This window comes from Clarias gariepinus, chromosome 15, assembly GCF_024256425.1.
Source record: "Clarias gariepinus isolate MV-2021 ecotype Netherlands chromosome 15, CGAR_prim_01v2, whole genome shotgun sequence".
NCBI classification, from domain to species: domain Eukaryota; kingdom Metazoa; phylum Chordata; class Actinopteri; order Siluriformes; family Clariidae; genus Clarias; species Clarias gariepinus.
The window spans coordinates 12,187,685-12,209,315 of record NC_071114.1 but is presented as its reverse complement, the minus strand read 5'-3'; the positions used below and the strand labels follow the sequence as shown (position 1 = coordinate 12,209,315).

The 21,631-nt window shown below is 39.6% G+C and overlaps 1 protein-coding gene across 4 annotated transcripts in view; it reads left to right on the top strand.

The window, feature by feature from the left end:
* nlgn1 (neuroligin 1) overlaps positions 1 to 21,631 on the top strand; it is a 281,977-nt gene that overhangs the window by 68,642 nt on the left and 191,704 nt on the right. For 2 of the 4 annotated variants that reach the window (XM_053513370.1, XM_053513369.1), the window contains exons 2-3: positions 16,077 to 16,874; positions 17,496 to 17,555. In XM_053513370.1, coding sequence (XP_053369345.1) covers positions 16,391 to 16,874; positions 17,496 to 17,555 — 544 coding nt within the window. In that variant the 5' untranslated portion in view covers positions 16,077 to 16,390. The remainder of the gene's footprint in view (positions 1 to 16,076; positions 16,875 to 17,495; positions 17,556 to 21,631) is intronic. The other 2 variants (XM_053513372.1, XM_053513371.1) reach the window with 1 other exon arrangement.

Here is a 21,631-nt window from a genome sequence, read left to right as displayed (position 1 = left end):
TGATGTAAATTAAAGCAGTTCCCTGCATCCGCTTGGATTTATGCATTGTGCTGGTAAAACATGATTGGCTGTCTGGATATGTACATTAAAGAACATTTGTTCCTTATAAAATGGCTGGTCAATGCGTATATCAAATGAAACTTTTGTTTTTCTAAAGTCAGTCGGAAGTAAATTTTGTTCCCCCATCTCTTGGGTTAATGGAGAATAGAAAAATGTTGCTGGTGAGCACTATATCAGCAGCCCATTGAACCTACTTATCCGCCGGGCAACTAGGAATATAAAAGTAATAGCCTGGACATGGAATGTGCCTGGGCTACTGATTTGTCCTACCCTGTTTTCATATCATGTGACCTGCTTTACAATTATGTTGTAGTTCAGGCCAGCCGTTTCAGCATGTCCTGAAGATATCAGCTCAGTATGTTTCCAGGATATCGATTGCAATCTCTACCTGCGTGTTATTTTGCTTGCTGATTTGTGGCTTTAAAAGATCCTCACATGGTTTCAAACAAGAATAGTAAGGGATCATGTATGAGCTTGTTGTAACAGTCTGCCAGCATTTTCCATCTGGTAGGAACCCATTGGGTTCATCCAAAATGCTTTAAGTACATGATGCCTAACGACCTTCTTGTATATGCATCCAACTTCAAGCACCCTACAAATCATCATTATGATGCTCCATGTTTGTTTCTGCTAGTGTTAAAATGCTGCTGTTGATTCTTCATAATTGTGATTTTTTTTTGGGGGGGCGTAAATTTCCTGCTTTTTAGGTGTGCTGTGGAGATCCATGGCCGGCGTCCTTTAGTGCAGGCTCTACAAATCCAGTCCTGGAGGCCAGTGTCTAGAACAGTTTTGTGTTTCTTCTTCTTAAACACTGCTGCTTTTAATTAACAGGTTCAGTGGGTGTGTTTAGTTGTTGGTGAAATACAAACTGTGCTGGACACTTGCCCTCTAGGACTGGACTTGTAGAACCCTGCCTTAGTGCTTCAGTTTAACACAATGCATTGCTTCTTTCTGTACATGGGGCTTAGTGATAGAACAGTATAAAAATATGGCATGTTAAATGTACATTTGTTAAATGTACAGTTGCAAATTTTCAGATCATAATGTCACTCCATAAGCGTATGCTATCATAAATGACCTCCAGCATTGCAGCAACCAAATAACACTACCGTTGAGTCATCAGGCTAAATAATTGAGATTATTTGGTCACCAGCCAATTCCCATCCACCAGTCAGGTGTCCTCCTACAGTATATGACAGCTACCAAGAGAGAAAGATGAAAGCTAACACATGTCTACTGTACTGTACTTTGAGAACATGCTGGAAGTAGAAGTGATATTTGCCCTCTTTTGCATACACGAGTCACTGGAGCCTATGATTTGCAAGTGCTGCTATTATTGACTAGGAGAAATAGTATTGCCATTCCTTTCCATTCTGAGAGCAATTCTGTTTCCAATTTTATTCAGGGTTGAAGGTGCTCTGCAACCCAAGTGACTGACTAGGCCTTCCACATCAAAGACTAGAAACCTACAACTCAGCCACCTATTCCCCAAAATACTAATAGTAATATCCATATCATTGTACTACATATATATTAATTCATAGCTTTATGCACAGGGTGTCCCAAAATGCCTAGCCTTATACTTCAATGGCCTAATGGAACATAGGGATAAGGTATCTTTACATTTATTTACATATTTGCAACTTTAATTTAAACTACATCTGTGGTGACCTTCATGAGATAGAGTAAACACTTCAGAATCCATGATGTTCTAGATAGACGTTTAGATACTGCGCTGCTTACTCATGTGCGTAAATTCATAGCTTTATGCACAGGGTGTCCCAAAATGGGAAGTAAACACTTGTGACAGCTTTCCTATCCAGCCATAAGAATAATTCCAATATGTTCTTCCCTTGTGGGAGGTATTCTCTAAGGTTATTGTGGGGTGGGAGTGGAGAATTTATATTATGATTCAAGTGTGAAAAATTTCTGAAAACATTTACCTAAATCCTGCTTATTTTCTCTCTATATGGAGACGTCTGGAACACCTTGTACATCACGTCATTACTGAATAACTCAAATCAGTACTGATTTCTTGTAGCTTTCATCTTTACGCATTTTTCCTCCACACCTTCCCTTCCAAGCTAAATTAAATCAGCTTCCGAACAGTTAACTCATCCGCACTGATTCTCTGTAGATCGCCCAGCATCTAATGCTGGATGAATCTAAAACAGGCATTTCATCTTTTTGCATAAGAATGTGACCTTCAGAGAGCTGAAATTGCATTTGCTAAGCAAAAAAAAAAAAAAAAAAAAAAAAACACTGGAAACTAGCCTTATACTTCAATGGCCTAATGGAACATAGGGATAAGGTATCTTTACATTTATTTACATATTTGCAACTTCAATTTAAACTACATCTGTGGTGACCTTCATGAGATAGAGTAAACACTTCAGAATCCATGATGTTCTAGATAGACGTTTAGATACTGCGCTGCTTACTCATGTGCGTCTAATATGCTAAATCTATACTGCTTTTTACCGCCTCTTCAATTTACTTGAAGTAACTCATAATGTACATCCCTGAAAGACTTGCCAGGCGAAGGAATCGATAAGGTGACAAGGTTTCCCAGATAAGGAATATTCTTATGCTGTCGTCATGTGTCTGAGTAATTTGTATCAGCAAGTATTACTGTTTGTTATGTAGACTAAATAAGTTTTGAACTGTTCAGGCGGTTTGGTGTCTTTTCAAGCTATTGCATACAGAAACCATGTTGGGAACGCTGTGGCTTAGTGGTTAGCGTGGTTGCCTCAAAGCCCCAAGGTTGGGGGTTTAAATCTCACTTCTGGTCTGTGTGCACGGAGTTTGCGTGTTCTGCCTGTGATTCTTGTGTTTGTGTTCTGCAGTGGTTTGGTGTCCCATTCTGGGTATCACCTCTCACACCTAACAGGTGTCCCTACACAGAATAAGCAGTTTGGAAAATAAATAAGTACCTAAAAGAAAATGTTGTCAAACCTGTAGGCATTGATGATGCCTACTGACTTTTGCAGATATTTTTTTTCCAGTCTGATCTAATGCAACAGCACTATGCAGCAATGTATACCAGCATATTGTGTCAAATATACACAATCTATTTGCCAAAAAGGTCAGCATTTCAGAAGTGCCAAAGTATTGGGCTGCATTAAGCAAAGTAAACCATTAAGGAAATTTGAAATTACTGGAACTGTGTTAGAACCCTTCAACACATTATTAAAACCTGGAAGGACAGTGCTGAACCAACAATTTGGGGGGGAAAAAATTGACTGGGGTGGGAGCGGGGGGATATTAATTAAGAAAATAACATTAAAACCATAGCTATGTATAATAGTAAAAGTTGGGCATTTCTACTGTATATGCAGACAGTGTGATGAGATCCCACAGGATTGGGACTAAACAGTTGTGTGTTCATAAAAAAGTCACTTGTTATTAAGACTAATCAGAAAATTCTAGGGAGCATAAAGATTGGACTTTAGAGCAAAAGAAGAGCTCATGTGGTCTAATGAGTTCAGACTGATCCTTTTCCAAAGTAATGTTTGTGTCAGAGTAAGAAGGGAAGCACATGAAGCAATGCGACGTGGCCACTGTATAAACCTCGGGATGGCAGATGTTATGATTGGGGGTTGCTTCAGTTGTTCAGGTCTAGGCTCGGCAACATTATGGGGCAATGTATAAATATTTATTATTATTATTATTACTATTATTATTATTATTATGTATAACCTTACCACAATTGCTCCAGAAAAATAAAATAAAATATGAGAGTTTGCATGTAGTGCTTGTGTGTTCATTCTGGCTCTGTCAGATCCCCAACCTCAGATACATCCTGCGTGTTTGTAATTGGTCTCAACTAATTTGCTGTGCAAGATTTTTTTTTTCTTTCAGAATGTTATTGTTTTGTTTCTGCTTGCCCACAATATTTTCTAACAACTGTAATTGCTTCTGTTTCTCGACAGAAAAAAATGTAGCCTATTTTAAATCACTACAACACTGACCTGGCAGTTAGTAAGGATGTTAGAAATTCATTGTACAGCCCTGTATGTTCATATCTGATGACTCATACACCTATATCCAGGCTCTAAAAGTAACTTTTTGACTCACTAGCAAAATTGGCGGACAGAAGAATAAAGCCACTGGCGAAATGTTTTTTTCCCCCACCAGCCAAAATAATAAGCTAAATTGCATTTTTGTGTCACATACACATTCCTTTCAGTATGTTTTATTGGTATAATAAGGTATTATATTGAATTCAAACTGAAAAGCAAAATTTGAAGCAGAATTTGTTTTATTGATCAATTAGAGCTGCCACAAAAAGGGAGAGGCTCTGACTGAGCCCAGGACACAGACACACAGGCGGTCTGGCACTCGCTGTGTGCATGGTCACGAATGCTCTCCAGCTTTAGAGTTTTATTTCTGACGGCAAATGAGTTGTTTCTTTTTTTTGTCTCTGGCATACTGGCGACACATGGAACAGCTCGTCACCACCGCCTAAGCATCATACTGCAGTCGGCCTCTTGAGACACCGTCCTCTCCATATTGCCATTTCCCACAAAACTTTCCTTTGGTTGACTCCATGTTAATATCTCCACATACTAGGTATCTGGTTAGTTACCCTGAGAATGGCTAGGTGACTTCTCCGTAGAGCAAGCAGTAGTGGCGTAGTGGTTGGAGTGTGCTTGTGTCAGTGCTTGTGTGTTGGACCGTCCCTGCGATCCACTGAGATTGATAGTCTGACTTTGTAAAGTGTTGTATGGATCACCATGATGGCTTAGTGGTTAGCAGTGTCACCTTACACCTAAAGGGGTTGGGGGGCTTAAATCTCACTGTTTGTGTGAGTGTGTGCATGTGTGGTTTGTGGTGGGGTTCCTCTGGGTACTCCAGTTTCTTTCTACAGTCCATAGTGTTTCCCTGTGATAGGTTGACACCTAATCCAGTATGTGCCTTTCCTTGTGCCCAAAGTTTCCAGGGATAATGCCCAATCCCTCATGACCCTCCAGAGATCAAGTGGTATAGATAATTAATGCATAGCTAAAGAAAGAAATTAATGAATGAATAAATACATAAAATTGTGTTCACAGGATGTCTGTATTAGTAACGTCATTTGGGCTTTCTCATTTGATCCTCTTTGCAAGTTTAGGGTGCAAGGTGGAAGATTCACAATTTGTCACACGAAACATATACAGTAGAATTGACATATTTGCCCTTTTTGGAACTCTCTCAGCATGGCGATGTTTTACTCGCTGACTCGACAGGTTCTTCGTTCACTGAGCAGACAAGAAACTCTCTTTAAACTCCTCCTGCACAGTTCGTCTTTTTCTCACCAAAAAAAAAAAAAAGTGATTATTTTGTTATAATCGTTTGCGCGTAGTTGACGTGGATGTGCATAGCCGGCTGAGGAAGAAGAGCAGCAGTTCCTTCGAAAAATTCCCCGTTACTTATGTCTGTCGTGCTTAAGCGTCTCTGCGCACACTTGGCTGGAGGGCTAAGTAGGTACTCTACCTGTTGCCCCGTTTATTGCGCACCTGTCCTTTAGGGCTTTTAAACAGTCCTATTGCAGCATAAACATTAAAGCGTAGAGTGGTCTCATCAAATGGACTGTAATGTGTATGGGATTAGCTTAATAAATGGAGCAGGAGAAATGATTCGAAAGGACAGATCTTAGATCCGACTTGGCCTTGGCAGATGAGTGGAGGTAATGGTGCGGAAGGGAAGGAAAATGAAGTAGGGGCATGCCATCGAAGCACTGCATTTAGTAAAATATGAGGCCAGCTGTTATAACGAAGAGTAAGATGTCATGCTCACATGTCCTGCAGTAACTTTACTAGTCGTAAAAAAATAGATCGGCTTTAGTCCAACAGCTCCTCGTGGAACTCTGTTTTGTGTGTTTTTTTTTGTTGCTAAATTGATTACGTCTAATCTCAGACAAGCTTTTATCATAAATGGAAAAATAGTCCATGCGAACTGACTGCGGATTTCTCTGAACTGACCATGGTTGTCCCTCCTACTAACATTCAACAGTACTTTTTATTTTAACATGTTATTTTCTTACCTTTCAAGGCAAAAAAAAACAAAACAAAAAAACAACAGCATTGGACACAAGTTGTCCTGGGGTCTGAGAATGCCAAGCAAAGCTAAACTCACTAAATAGACAAGCTTTTTTTTTTTTTGTTCCTCTCGCCATGGTCAGCACAGTCAGAATCCCACTTTCCACCTCTCAATCGGTGTGAGCGTGTAGGGGCTGGATGGATCGATGGCCATCCTGCAGCTTGTTAAAGTGAGAGAGGCTGAAGTGTTTCCTCGACTCACTTTATCTCTTCTTTTATATTAACAGTACTTGTTTCACCTGCTACCTGTCCACCCTCAAACCTGGTACTTAAAAATGCTTTTAATTAGGTTTTTCTTTTTTTTTTCCTGCTGTACATCTACGCTGGCACTGTGTGTATCCCCAGATTTAAATCTTAAGTGTGTGTGGCTTAAAACTGAAAAGTTTTTTTTTTATTTCCTTCCTTCATTTCATTTTTAAATATTGTATGTATGGATGTGGGTCTGGTTGCCACGCTAGAAAAGGCAGAGACAGATATTCTGGCATGGACAATTGATCAAACTCAGCTACACATCACTTAAAGTCTCAACTAAGGATTAATTGGAAGGTTTCAAATAATGTGGCAGAAATTCTGCAGTATTAACCTAAAACTAAGGGGGAATGAACAAAATGCTCTAAATGCAGTCAGAGGACTTGTTAAGCCTGGTCAAGCCTCATACCTGCCACATATTTTTCTTATAAAACAAATACAAACAAAGCATTTAGTTCTTGTCCCCTCCAAAAAAACACAAAAAAATGAATGCGGTTTATAAGCATATGTGTAGATTGTGAATATCATTTGTCACATTTTATTATTTAAGGAATCATGTCATATAAGGTAGGATGCAGGCAAGGCATATTGGCAGGTGTTAAGACTTTACTGAAAGTTAAACAAACAAAATCGAAACAGGAACTAGACCAGGGTGCTGAATTAAAATGTAAGAAGGTCTGGTCAATAAAATATTCTTTAAGCCAAGGTCCGAATTTCATATTAATGTTAGGATTCAGATCGCAGATACGCAGTTATAAACATAAGCAGTTTAAAATTTCCATAGCATTTAAATCATATTTGTCAATTTTCAGTAACCCTGTTAAAACATTTGGATAGTTTGAACTTTGATGGGCTTTTATATTTCCTTGTTTTTGTATGGAATTCAAGCAATCTTGAATCAATCTTTAGTGAATCTTTATTTGCACCCTACTGGGCAAATAAATGCAAAAGGTTGCTTTGTCGTACTGGGCTCTCAGTTTGGTTATTATCCAGACTGCTGCATACAGTATATGCCCAAATGAGCCGTTTCTCTCTCTCTCTTTCTCTCTCTCTCTCTCTCGTAGTGGCACTTAACATCATTGCTTTTTATTATCACCATGCTCTTAGAACATATGACGCAAACTGTTTTTAAACTTCCAGCAAGAAGAATAAACATAAATTGGTCTTTTTATTTATCTTTGAAATTTTGGTTTTCATAGTTTGCTTTCCTTTTTTTCTGGTGTGGGCCATGCTGTGTCACTCTTACATTTGTTTCATCTGCATAGTGCGTTGATACAACTTTCACGTTCATTAGCTTTGTTGAATGACGTGTATTGGCACGCCCACCATGAGGGGAAAAAGCACTAGACTACTGGTTAATTAGTAGTAGCCAGGGGTAGCTCAGTGGTTAAGGCATTGAACTACGGTTCAGAAGATCCCAGGTTCAAACCTCACAACGACCAAGTTGCCACTGTTGGGCCCTTGAGCAAGGCCCTTAACCCTCAACTGCTCGGAGGTGTATAGAGAAAAAAATGTAAGTTGCTCTGGATAAGAGTGTCTGCTAAATGTAAATTATTCTCATTTATCAGAAAAATTGTGTGTGTGTGTGTATCGGGGGGTTGCGGTTTCTATGGTTGAAAGCACGCATTATCATGATGTGTTTTTTAAGACCCTCCCAATGCTTGTACTCTATGCTCCAAATAAAGAACTATAACAATAATGTACTCGTTTCTCTCTTCCCTAGGTTACATTTCTAACCCCGTAGGCCATTTAAAGCATTCCGGGAACTCGCTAATTAAGACTTTGATGTCAAATAATTTAATTGGCCCTCATGGCTACTTAACTGGCTGATGTTGATGGCTTGAGAGGAGACATTAGTATGCTGAATCAAACTTTCGGAGAGTTCCATCCGCTGACTGCGGCTTGTAGAAATACTTAAAACAAAAGTGCTAAAAGTCTAATCGTGCAGCTTACTGTTTTCTGGACACATGATAATGACGTTCCCACGCACGGTCGGACTTAAAACTCCACAGAGAGTGAGTGGGAAGCTCAGTTCTCTCTCAGGTACCTTCTATTGGTCGAGAGCGCCGATTGTCGGTTTCCACGCCAACATGGTGCTTCGTCGATGACCTAATGGAGCAGATGTCGCAAGATGGCAGCCAGGTGGGAAAAAAAAAGAAAAACAAAACGTGTGACGTCCCACACGTACAAACAAGTTGCTCTTACTTACTACATGCACACCCTACAGGGCCTTAGGGGTGGTCAGCGATGAGTGTGTAAGAGGGAGTGTAGGAGAGAGAGTGCGCGTGTGTTTGAGAGCGAGAAGGATGGTGAGAGTGAGAGAAAGTACTTTTACACTAACAAAGTGGTAGCACAGAGTCTGCGTGGGCTGCCTGCTAGCTGTCATTTGAGATGGAGCGGAGCTGCAGATAGATGCTGAGCTGCAAGATCGTGTTTGCTTCACCATGTTACTGCAGGCAGACACTAAATCAGCAGCTCTGAATTAACTTATAGATCTTTTTCACATTTGTGTGTGCAGAGCTTCGAGGGAGAGTTTTTAGATCACATGCCCATTAGGATCCTGGGAGTTTTATCTTTTATTTTTATCATATCCTGTAAAATTTCACATACAAAAGTGAAGTATAGTTTGTAAAACATTTTTATTTTTAAACATGTATGTTGTGTAATTAACACATTCAAGGAGACATTGGAGTTCTTCCATTTTTAACAGTCAAAGCAAACTATTGCATACGACCAGCTTTATCAGTAAAGTTCGATGTTGTACCCAGGTGCTTACTAAAGACTGTAGCTCTTGTCCGTAGAGCGCATGGGTCACTAGTGGGTCTGTACTTCCTCAGACACAGAGCACATCCGATCTGACAAATTTTAGAACCGCTTCAAACCGAAGTCAAAGAAGTGCAGACTTGTTTAAAATCCCAGAACCGCTTCAATCTAATAGACCCTGATTCTAGATTCGTTCCTACAGCTGTTTTGTGCATCACGTTTTTCTTGAATTTGTCCAGTCAGATGCATCTAAGGAAGTTTGAAGGCTTTGAATTTATTTGGGTTAAATAATTTTAACACTTTAAGAATTTTAAATTAATCACAAATGTTAGCCCATTAATGCTAATAGCCATAGTTTGTAGACTGTTTACTGTACGGTTGCCCTTCTCATTGGTGCTTTTTGTCACCCAGCATGACCAAGAACTGCCTAGAAAGAAAGAAATCCCCCCAAAAAACAGAAAAGTGCAGACCAAGGGCAACCTCCAAATAAGCACAACTTGCAGTTCCATAAATGACCACTAGGTTATTGGCTCCAAAAGTATATATATATATATATATATATATAAATATAATTATGCAGTCTATGGTGCAGAAAAAGGAATCAAACACCTTTCCCAATCATCCATCAGGACGACATTTAAGGGTATCTCATAATCGATACCTGGTTATGAAAACAAGATGCTAATCTTTAAAATGGCAGGGTTTGGAAATTTTCTTTCAGGAGCCGGCTCATATGTGGAAACATAGACAAACAAACAATTTTTTTTAGGATTCTAAAGCTTATCGTCAGAAAGTCTGTGCAGAATATGCAGATAGACACAAGGTGGATTTGCAAATTGTGTACTTCAAGTACAAAGTAATCTACAGTATATCGCAGGTATACATCATTAAGTGAACAGTGAGCATAGACACAAAGTAGTTACCAGCTGTTTCACTGATATCAATGTTCTCACTTGTCCTCCAGGTCGTTGTTCCAGCTAATGGAGTTGCGTATATATCAGTCAAATAACACACTGTGTGCAGCACCGAGCTGGAGAAACATTTCCACCTATCATGTTTATGATGCATTCCCATGCTTTCCGTTATGGTGTAGGTGCGTTTCACACTTGCCCTATAAGAATAACTCCCCCAAGTAACTCACTTTTTTTATTTTTTCTATTTAAAAATCCATCATCCAGTGTCATCATGTCTCATTACCCCGTCCCCCAAAGATCAAGTGACAGCTTTTACAAAGAACTGACAATACGCTGAATATATATCAGACTATAGTGTGGGTTTTTATTGAGGCTGTGGGAGGAAGCTTTCTGAAACCACAAAACGTGGTCCTTAAGCTCCCACCACTGAGAAAAATATTCCATTCCTCCTCCAGTGGCGGCTGGGCAGTCCTGCAAGCTAAGCACATCAGTGAAAATAGGCATATAAGCCACTGCCTATAAATTTCCCCAAAGCCTGATTGGAGGTGGAATGAGATCATTAAGGTCAGCGTGAGGCTTGCATGGACCTAAAGCACATGGTGGTGGACTGTTCGGGCTGTTGACTGACTGCGGCAATAAGTCGCCTTTTGCACCCTACGTCCCGCGCTTCTGACAGCTCGCGCTAAAATAATAGGTCATTTGTTTTCCACGCTGCACTAGCATCTAATCAAAACCCATCTTCCAGCTCTTGCGGAGCGAATATTCAGAACTTCATTAAAAGTTCTTTGATTTGAATTCTCACCTCGACAATGCTCCCTACTTCAGTGCTTAGGCTCCAGGCGAATTTAGTATGCTGCAGATTTTATTTATTTATTTATATATTTAAGTGTGGTTCATGTTCTTTTGTGCTAGTGTCCAAAATGCACTCCTGTTCCGGTAATCACCAACAAAAAAGTCCTTGTAATGTGCTAAAATAGCACAGAGAAGAGGAAAAGTGAGAAATGTTTGTGTTCTTTTGAATTCGCTTTGAAATTTATGGGGCTAAAAGGGTCAGAAATGCAGACAGACTGCTGGGGGGAAAAAGGCTTCCTGTGAAATTACTGTACCTACAAAGAAGTGATTTTGGGCACATTTTCAGGAGGCTACCTGGCTGTTATATTCTTTAGAAAACTTTTGAAACTTAATCTGCTGAGATTTAAAAAGAGAAGCTTCACAGTATGTTCTCAGAGGATCAATTCAGAGCACTGTCACATATAGAATGTAGTATTCAGAGGCTGCATTCACACTATGGTTTTTGGTCAGACTGGATTTGCATGTCATGATGGTTTACTGTATATTCATAATTACAAGCGACTCTAATGTGCATCCGTCTGTTCTCTGAAACGGCATGCATGCGTGCAGACACACATCTTTCCTCATCTTATCTGTGTTTAAAACAATAGATGTGATTTTAGCTAAAACTATACTTGGGATTTTGCTCTGAAGGATGGCAAGCGGTTATCCAATTGTATTTGTTGAAGTCCAGAAAAAAAAACAGATGCCTTGCTTTAGCGGTTTTAGCACTTCATGCTAGCACTGCTATAAAATCCCTGTGCTGACTGACTAACATAGATAAGTGCCCTAAAGTATGTACGCAAAGAGAAAAAAAGTCACATGATTTCTGATCTGAAATACACATACAAAACCGACTCAGAGCTGATCTGAAAAACATAAGGTTTGTGCATTTAGACAGTCCAAAAAAAAAAAAAAAAAAAATCTCTGTCACAGGAGGGTAAAATAAAAAAAAATTAAAAATCTGATTTGAGTTACTTCAGGCTGGTAATATAAACATTATCAAAGCCTTGTGTTTTTTCCTGAGGTTTTTTAATAATCCTGCTAGACCCAAAAGTGTCTGGGTGACATGGTTTGGTTCCATTTCATGTGAACTTTGATTGCAGGGAGAACATGATTTCGACCCTGAGGGTAATTTCACACTAGAGACAATTGGCTGGTTTTGTGGTAATCCTCCCTCACCCCTCTTCCCTGCTATACTGAACACACTTACTGTACTTACACTTACTCCAAGTTTTCAACATACTGTAGAAGGTGGCAGTATGGACTTTGTTGGTTTGCAATCCACCAATAAATACAAAGATAAGAGTACAAGGAATTTAACCTTTACACCATGCTAATTAGAATTGAGTGAAAAGCACGACCCTCTCACCCGCCCCCCTTACTTTATCGGCTATGGCCTTGCAGTTTGGTGGATACGACCGCCACGCGCTGCTAGCATACGCAGCTTTTAGGAGAGACAAACTGCATTGTTGACATAGCATTCTAAACACTACCGTATTTAGGTGCAGTTGGCTTCCTGATTCAAACCGTGCCCGAGTATACGGGGACCTTGTCGTGGAAAAGGTGGCCTCAAGTGCAGCATGCACAGTATGATTCCTGCCCAGGCCTGGGGTGTTCACATTAAATTAAAATTTACATACAGTAAACAACTTTACACAGTATGGTATGCAGTGAAATGCTTATACTAATGTCTGTGACCTAAATAAATAATAATAATAATAATAATAATAAAACTAGGTTGGAATATACAAATTTACAATAGAAATATTGTGTATATACAAATATATAAATTACACAGGATTTATGGAACATGCTAAATGTAATTGTAAACTGAGGGATATATAAAGTATAGAAGGATAAAAATATGGTGCGTTGGTATGACAGCAGCAGTATGATTTAAACGTTATGAAGTATGAAATAAAATGATGTGTGTGTCAGCAGCAGTGTGACTGAACTGAACCAAACAACAGTGCTGCTATGTGCTTAGCCAAAGGACAAAGACTTAGCAGTGCACAAATGAACTTGGATATTTGGAATGATAAATAAAACTAAAAAATTAATGCTGAATTTTTCACACACAGTACTTCAAACTGATTATTATTTTAATTAATAATTAGTTTATTTATCATTGGCTCTCTAATCAGGTCAATGTACTAGTGTAGTGGTGTAATGTCAAGCCAAACCAAATATCTATCTATCTATCTATCTATCTATCTATCTATCTATCTATCTATCTATCTATCTATCTATCTATCTATCTATCTATCTATTTATCTCGAAAGCATATATCGAAAGGACTGTACAGTATATATGTTCTTGAACCCTCTTGATTCTTCTAAAAATAGTCATGTTGAAAAATGTGCCATTATTAGTCTTCAGTGTCCATGTTTCATAGAACAAGGTTAAATGAGTTGATTGCTTTTTGCTTTCTTATTCCGCTCCCATTTATTCCACTGTACATGAAGCAGAGCGGAACAGAGAGGACGGAAAACCACTTTCCGCATGTGCTTTTTCAGTTAAAAGGTACTCGCGTAATGCAAGCTCAACTCTCTCTCTGTCGTACTCCAAACCACCTCTATATCATTTCTGACACACTCTTTCTCATTACACAGACAGTGTTTTATCGTTTACCAGCCAAACCATGTGTCTGGCTTTCCATTTCTCCCTCCATAATCTAAATATTTGGCTCTCCTTCGCCCCGGCTTACAGCGAAGCCCTGGCTGCAGTTTTTCATCCTGCCCCATTGTAGAAAAGCTCACAGCATTTTTATTGTCTCATTAACAACACAGCACCCAATCAATGCAGCGGATTTTTCATTTCAGGCTTCTTGTTTATTCGTGCGCCTAATTATTTCAGCACGCCGTGTGCATTTGTAGGGATGCACAGAATTTGTCTGCCGCTGCCAATAAATAGCAGTTTGTTTTGAAATATGGCGAGCAAAAGGACAGAAATGAGGACTAGGCCAAGATAAGACAGAGAGAAAGATAAATAAAAGAACAACATATAAATCAGGTGTTAATTTCGAAAGTGCCTTCACTAATTACCTGACAGCTCAGTAAGACAAAGAGAGCGCGCTTTCTACGGATAAATGATTATGCCATAAAGTGATGTTACATGTTTTGCATTTGCTGGTCAATAATCATTTGAACTTAAGCAGAACTACGATTGTACAATATGATGCATCCAATAGCAATAATAATACCTTTGCCTCATTATTAAAAAAAAAAGGAAAAAAAAAAAAGATTACAAAACAAGCATGGTTCTTCAATGTAAGATGATGTATGATGTATGTTGTCCTGTTTCCCCCAGTCCAAGCTAAATATTAACTGCAGGTCATTTTGCAATAGTAATAGAGAGAGGGAAATTGATTTTGTTATCAGTAGTCTTTGTCATACATCACCGAAATCATTTACAGCCAAAAAATGTATACATACTTCTGGAAAAGGAAAAAAAATAGTCTGATGTAAATTATATTAATATAATATTAATAATATATTCTTATAATATTATCATGTAAATATCAATATATAATGTATAGCAATACATTTAGTATTCAAATACTTGACTGTATTTTTTTTGACTGTATATATTCGCATGCATGTGAGGTGGTGAAATGCCGCTAAACTGCTACAGGTGGTGTATACACACATTGGCAAGCAACACAGCATCATGTGTGGTAGGAGATAACAACTACGGTGGGTGACACCAGAAATATGGGCTGTGCTTTGTTAAGTTTAAACAAGCATATGGAGAAACATCGTAATTTAAATATTAAAAGTGGATATAAACCATGCTGCATGCAAACGTCGGCTAGTCCAAGTTAAGTACGGTGTTACATGACCAATCTCTGGAGTTTAACAAGCTTCCTAGCAATTTAGATAAAGCAAAGCTTTAATTTAAATAAAGCTTTCATGTGTATAAAGCTTTAGGGGGTACAACTCAAGTTTTGTCCACATTATTCATGGTTTTAAAATTGCAATATCTGATTAAGAAGTTTATAAAATCACAATACTTGTATAATTACAATTCAGATCAAATCGTCACATAAGCATCATGATATCGTACCTGGTGTTCCATAACACAGCCAAAGCAAAATGATGTAAATGTGAAACTTGCTAGCTCAATACCAAGTTGTTTGGATCAGATTCCTTATTTTCTGGGGAAAAATAAACCAACAACAACAAAAAAGAAGACATTGTTTGACCATGAGTCTGACCATCAGTTTGAACGTGCCTTGGCATTTGGCTGTATCATGATAGCACAATTTAGATCAAACCTTTGAAAGGTCTTTACAGTTTTGAGGGCAGAGAGCAGGTCACTCTAAATTGGTTCTCATTCAGCCTTTCTGTTCGGACATAGCCTCTGCTTTAGTTCGCTCCGGAAATTCTGAATCCTTCATGTCGGCGACTGAATGATCTGCTTGTTAGAAAGCTCGGAGCAGAGCGGTCTCCGATCTGTGTGTGGCTCTACAGTAATGTTCAGCACAAGTGTCCTGTTGTCTGTGAACATAAACCCTATTTTGTTGCTGTGGGAGTAGCGGCGGCCCGTCCGTTTAGCGTACTAAATGAAGGGCAGATCCGAGCACGGCTGTCCCTGTGTCTGCTGAAGCGGTTATAAATGTACTTGTCTTGCTCATTAAGGCAAGTTTCCTGTGAAGGATCTAAAAATAGTTTTTATATGTATGCAAGGCTGAAATATGTCCTTGTACTTGAGTAAGAAGTTAAAATGTACTGGGAGTTTATTTATCTTTGACTACTTTAGATGTTGTTTGTCTATGGTCTCATCCTAATTAACGTCAGCCTCTGTAGACCGCGTTTGTCTTTGGCCTTGTATCAGCTGAGCCCACATTAATCTTCTGTGAAGCCTTTATTTACAGTTCTCCATGATGCTTCTATTTTAATACCTTAAACCATGCCACAGTTATATAGCCCTATTATAGCGTCTCTCCTCCAATTGACCCTCTTCTGAAGCTGCATTAGTGTCAGTGAGTTCAGAGCTTCTCTTAAACTAACCGGGTCTCAGCGGTCAGCGTGATAGATGCAGCGTCATATAGCTGAGCTCTGATTCTGGAACATTCCGCTTGATTGCAACCGTGCAGGACCGTAACGCTCAATAAAGCTGCACTCCCCATCTGCCTCTATCCAGGCACTAATGAATTCTTTTTTATTTCCTGCAGGATATAGAGACCTGGGGCCTCAGCAGGTTTGATTTATCTGTCCACGACCCTTCGTGAACGGCTAGCATGGAGAGTGGCCGCGTGGATAGGACGTGACCTGACGGAGAGTGTGCGGTGGAGATGTTGTCTTGCCACGCATAGCGCTTGAGGAGGGGAACCCTTGCCATGCAAAGAACCGCTGGACGTTTGGAGAGTCCTACGTTTCGAAAGTGCGACCCTTTGGCTTCGACTGAGAACTGTCAAAGGATATAGCGGATATAAAACCAGCGTTGGAGTTTGCATCACTGTGGGGAGGGAAGGGGAATTGGTGAACTATGCTCGGCCAGCTCGGTCGGCCCTGGAGTGCCATTCGGTCACGGCTGGATATGGGTGCCGGCTTGGAGCTGCACTGCCTGCTGTGGGTACTGGCGTTGGCACTTCAGACTTGGGTGGGTGCCGCGGAGAAGCTGGACGAGCTAGACCCTGTGGTGACCACGGCATATGGCAAGCTCAGGGGTTTCAAGAAAGAACTGAACAACGAGATCCTGGGGCCTGTAATCCAGTTCCTGGGCGTGCCCTACGCAGCACCTCCTACAGGGGAGCGGCGGTTTCAGCCTCCCGAGCCGCCTACACCCTGGCACGACATCCGCAACGCCACACACTTTGCGCCTGTGTGCCCACAGAGTGTTGTGGAGGGCAGGCTGCCTGATGTCATGTTGCCGGTATGGTTCACCAACGGCCTGGAGGTGGTTTCGACCTATGTGCAGGAGCAGAGCGAAGACTGCCTTTTCTTAAACATTTACGTGCCCACAGAGGATGGTGAGTGTGTACTTGTGCCGCGGTGTGGATCAGCGAATCTGTTTGTCTCGTCTCTGTCTCTCCTTTGTGCGAGTGAACCTAGAAAAGCATGACCGCTGCATGTCAACATGCATGCCACTGCTTTTATGTGTCTCCTTGTGTGTGTGAGTGCGCGCGTGTTTGTGTGTGTGTGTGTGTGAGAGCGAGTGCCTGTAAATAAGTAAGTAAGTGTGGATGACGTGCGAGAGTGAGGAAGAGTGGCTGTACATGTCTCCTAACCTCCCTCACCATCCCTTCACGCAAACGCGCCCCCCTGTGCCGTAGCACGTCCATTTTTTTAGGTGAAGCTGGTTCCTTCTCAACTCCTGCCTCTCTCACTCTCACTTTTTCTGCCAGCAGTTCATAATGTGTCCATTGTGTGTGCTGGCACAATGAGCTAGGTTCATAGAGTGAGAAGCTCATTTAGAGTAATAATGATCATCATGATGATGAAGATGATGATGATGATGATGGATTGGAAGACAGTGAGAGCAGCTCTCCATGTTAACCTCTTTTCCCTCCTCGTCTCAGTGCTGTTTGCATGCTCCTGCTGTCTGTAACGGAGCTCCATGTTATTCTTTAGTCTTTTATTCATTTTTGCAGTAAAAAGAATATCCAAGGAATGTGCCAGGAAACCGGGCAAGAAAATATGTAGAAAAGGAGGTATGTATGCACTGACATGATAAATAAAAATAAAAAAATAAATAAAAAAGACAAGACAAAAGATCTCCCCTCCATCCCACAGTACGTCTAGGAAACAAAAGTAAGCTTTAAGATCTTGGCTCATTGATTGGCTCACTGACGATTCCATCTATGAGGAGTTAAACAGGACCATGCCGACTCTTAAATTGGATGAGCGTACGTTGAACTCGCAAAATGTAATCTCAATTAAAAGAGACGTTATCTGAATTCCATTGGCTTACACTAGCTAAATCGATAATGGCTTCATCAAGATAATGCCCGACACACACTCCATTCCCTCTATCCCCTCCCACACGGCATGGCCTGCGCCGTGTCTACTGACCTCCCTCTTGATATAGCCTCTGTGATTAATGCAGTCATTTACGATTCTACTTTGACCTTTTTTAGCAGTGGCATGCCAAAAAAAAAAAGAAATTAGAAAGGGAAAAAAAAAGAACATGGCTGAGACTCCGACATGTAAACGGAGATGGCAGATGGAGCGGAGATGGCTGTGGCCCAACTTCCTGTTCTGTCTGTTTTCTCTTAACCTCTTACCCTTCGTCCAATCCCCCCCTGCCACCAAGGTTAACATTTCCTTCTTGTCTTTTGACCTATTCTGTCCTTTGGCTTCTCTAATCCACACTAATCAAATATTTTCTCCTTCAACACACTCAGCAGTCATTACAACACAAGCCTTTTAAAATCCACCGCCTTCTTTCACCCATTAAAACACTGCGTGTTTATCAGAGCTATCTGTTTGCAGTGCTGTGGCAGCTGGCAAAATTAGCCCGTGAGCCACAAAGGATTAACATTTCACATAATCAGATCATTTGAAATGAAAAATAGAAATGAAAGAACGAGAGCGGAGACCGATGGGGAAAATAACGGGGAGGATTGTCTTGTTTGTGTCCAGCGTGTTTTGCATACACTGTGAAAATGCTGTGATGTATCATTTGTAATGTGACTAAAGTTATGCGTAAAATGTTTGCAGTGCTTCAGCTGTGCTTCATTTCAGCCGTACAGCAAGCCATTCACGGATCACTGCGTCATCGTTATCGCAAATCAGACCTGAACTCGGGTCAGAAATCTGAAGCACATGAATATAATGAATTTATTAGTATTTATAGTTTTTGTTTTGCATTTTGTAAATGTTTTGCCAGCTGTCTGTTTTCCCTGCTGTACTAACAGGTTTTTATTCCATTCATTTGAAAATATCCTGAAAAAATCACATAGACTTGATGTAATGTTTAAACGAGTGTAAATGTGATTAGTGCTAATTGGTAGTGGTTGATGTTAAATCTAGCCCCTAGGCATCCAAAGAAGCACACGCTGATGATTTTAAACACGTTAGATTCCAGGAAATTGTTTTAAAAGTCAGGTTTAGAATTTTTTTACCTTTCTTTCATTTTTTTTTTTTTTTTACAAGTTGAAGAGGAGTGAATTTATTTTGTGACAATACTCAGGGCTTTTTCCTCTTCTTGGTTTAATCACATACAGTGAATTATAGGAATTATTTTCCCTACATTGAAAATAAATAAGTAAGTGCAGCCTTCATGTAGTCTAAATAATGACGCATGTGCTAATCATCCTTCGGAGGAGAAACTCTACATAACAAGGTTAATAGCACAGCTTGGGAAGAGCTTTACATGACTACGTTTATAAGGTAACGTTCTGCCAGTTTAACATTCCGAAATGCCCGAAGGTGAAACGAGAGAAGTTTTTATTTAAAGATTTAATTCCAATTGCATTGAAAGTCACACAAGCTTACCTCTACATTCATATTTTGTAATTTTATAATGAAAAGGAAAACAACAATAAGACATTATAAGGAGCCCTCATTTGGATTATAAACAGCATCAACATCACTCTGAACTTTATAACCTGACCTGAAAGTCACAGGATGCACTTAAAAATGTCGCCATTGTCACTTCTACTATCTCAGTCCAGCCTAACATACAGTATTTCCTTCTGCTCTGTTGGCTAAATTTATTATTAATATCTGTTAATAGTTCATTTGAATTTGCCATATTTCGCTTATTTCGTTTAAGTTATCACAGACCTTAAAGTGACCCCAAAACTGTTAATGCTTCAGCTGGAATACCCCTTAGATAATGCATTTTATAATGCAGAAAAAAAACATTTGTGTATTTTGCTCCTCTTCTGCTAAACAATGCCTCTCTGGATATATATATATATATATATATATATATATATATATATATATATATATATATATATATATATATATAATAAGCTTGTTTCTCATATGTGCTGTTATCTGGAGAGGCATGGTTGTTTTTTAACGACCCGAGAATAAAATTACACTGAGATAACGTTGAATGACCCGAACACAGGGTTTAAATGCAACCTTAAAACAAAATTTCAATCTTTATTTAAAGCATTGATCCCTTAAGTTTCTAACATGGTACAGAATTTCAATTGTCTGAGATTAAGACGGACGCAATAGCTTCTCGCACACAGCGCATGCATCTCGTGTCGGGCATCTCTTAGCATTGTAGTGCTACAGTACCTCTCTGTTTCATTTTCTTTGCTAAATACTGTAGTACTGTGAGGTGCATCTTAGCTGCCAAATTACTGTGCTGTAATATAGTGTTTGTACTGTGTCCAAACTGTAACACATCTGGTTATACAGAACAGATCTCAGACACTAAGCAGGTTTTTATGCATTTCTGGCTACTTTTCAACTTAATATTGCTAAATTGCTGTTGTGTGGTATTTTTCTGGTTCTTGTTGTTACGTATACACATTGAATTTACTACCTTTGAAATCATGTTCCCTCATGGTCCAGCTGTAGGCACACAGCATCACCAAACAAAAGCATCACCTGTCAACATTTATACAAATTACGGCATTTAAAAAAAAAAGTTTATTATTTTACTTATATTATTTGGAGTATACAAGTTCCTGTGTACGTGCTGTTACTATAAAAACAACAACATCCAGGACCACACTACTTGTATAGAGCAGGAACATGAAAATAATGAGATTATTTTCAGGGAGATCAGAGATGTAATTAAATAAATATTCATATATGATTTTTCTCAGACCAAATTTACAAAAGGTATACCGCTTTTAAGCACTGTTCTCTGTTTATATCCACTCTTAAAGAATAAAGCTCATCTGTGGGTCTACCTTTTGTACATTTGATCATATATGAATATTTATTTATTTTTTAATCGGTAGTGTTTGTATGTTCCTAAACACAAACAAAGCATTAGCAATACATCAGCAGTTTTGACACAGCTAGTGTACAGTAGTTTGAGGGTATAAATGTTCAGAATTTCACAAAAAGGCCAGAAGGGGACAACATAGGGACATTGTCTGGCTGAGCTAATGAGGCTTGCGCCTGATTTATTTTCTAATATTGGTAACATGTGATCAAATTTGACAGTATGTACTGAGTGATATGTACTGTGTTCTATAAGTAGTCTCTCTCTCTCTCTCTCTCTCTCTCTCACACACACCTCTCTCTCTCTCACACACACAAACACACACACCTCTTTCTCTCTCTCTCTCTCTCTCTCTCTCACACACACACACACACACCTCTTCCTCTCTCTGTGTGTCACACTCTTCTCTGTCCTAGTTTTGCGATGGTTGACAGGAGTCCTGTGGGAGGTGGGCTGTGATGTAGGCTTCCAACTGAGAACTGAGGCAGAAGTGGGTTCTTACAGCCACATTCTCTCCACGTTTCCCCCTCTCTCAGTCCTCCTGCACCTGTTTCCTTCTTTTTCTATTGTTAGTCCTTCTCAATCACCTTGTCCTAAGCCCCATCTTATTTTTGTCTTGGGGCAGCTCAAATACAAAGGTTACAATAATGTTTACACAGAAAATGTTAAGAGAAGGTTTTTTATTTGTTCAGATCATTTAGATCGCCTACATGTAGTTCATGACCACGAGGTTGCCAGATCTTTTTCGTCAAATCGTATAAGGTGAGATTTTTCAACAGTGTCTAGAATATGGCCTTTAAATACAAGCAGTTGTCTTCCAGCATAATAAAAATGCCCCCTAAAGCAGTGTGCCAACTCATCACAGGG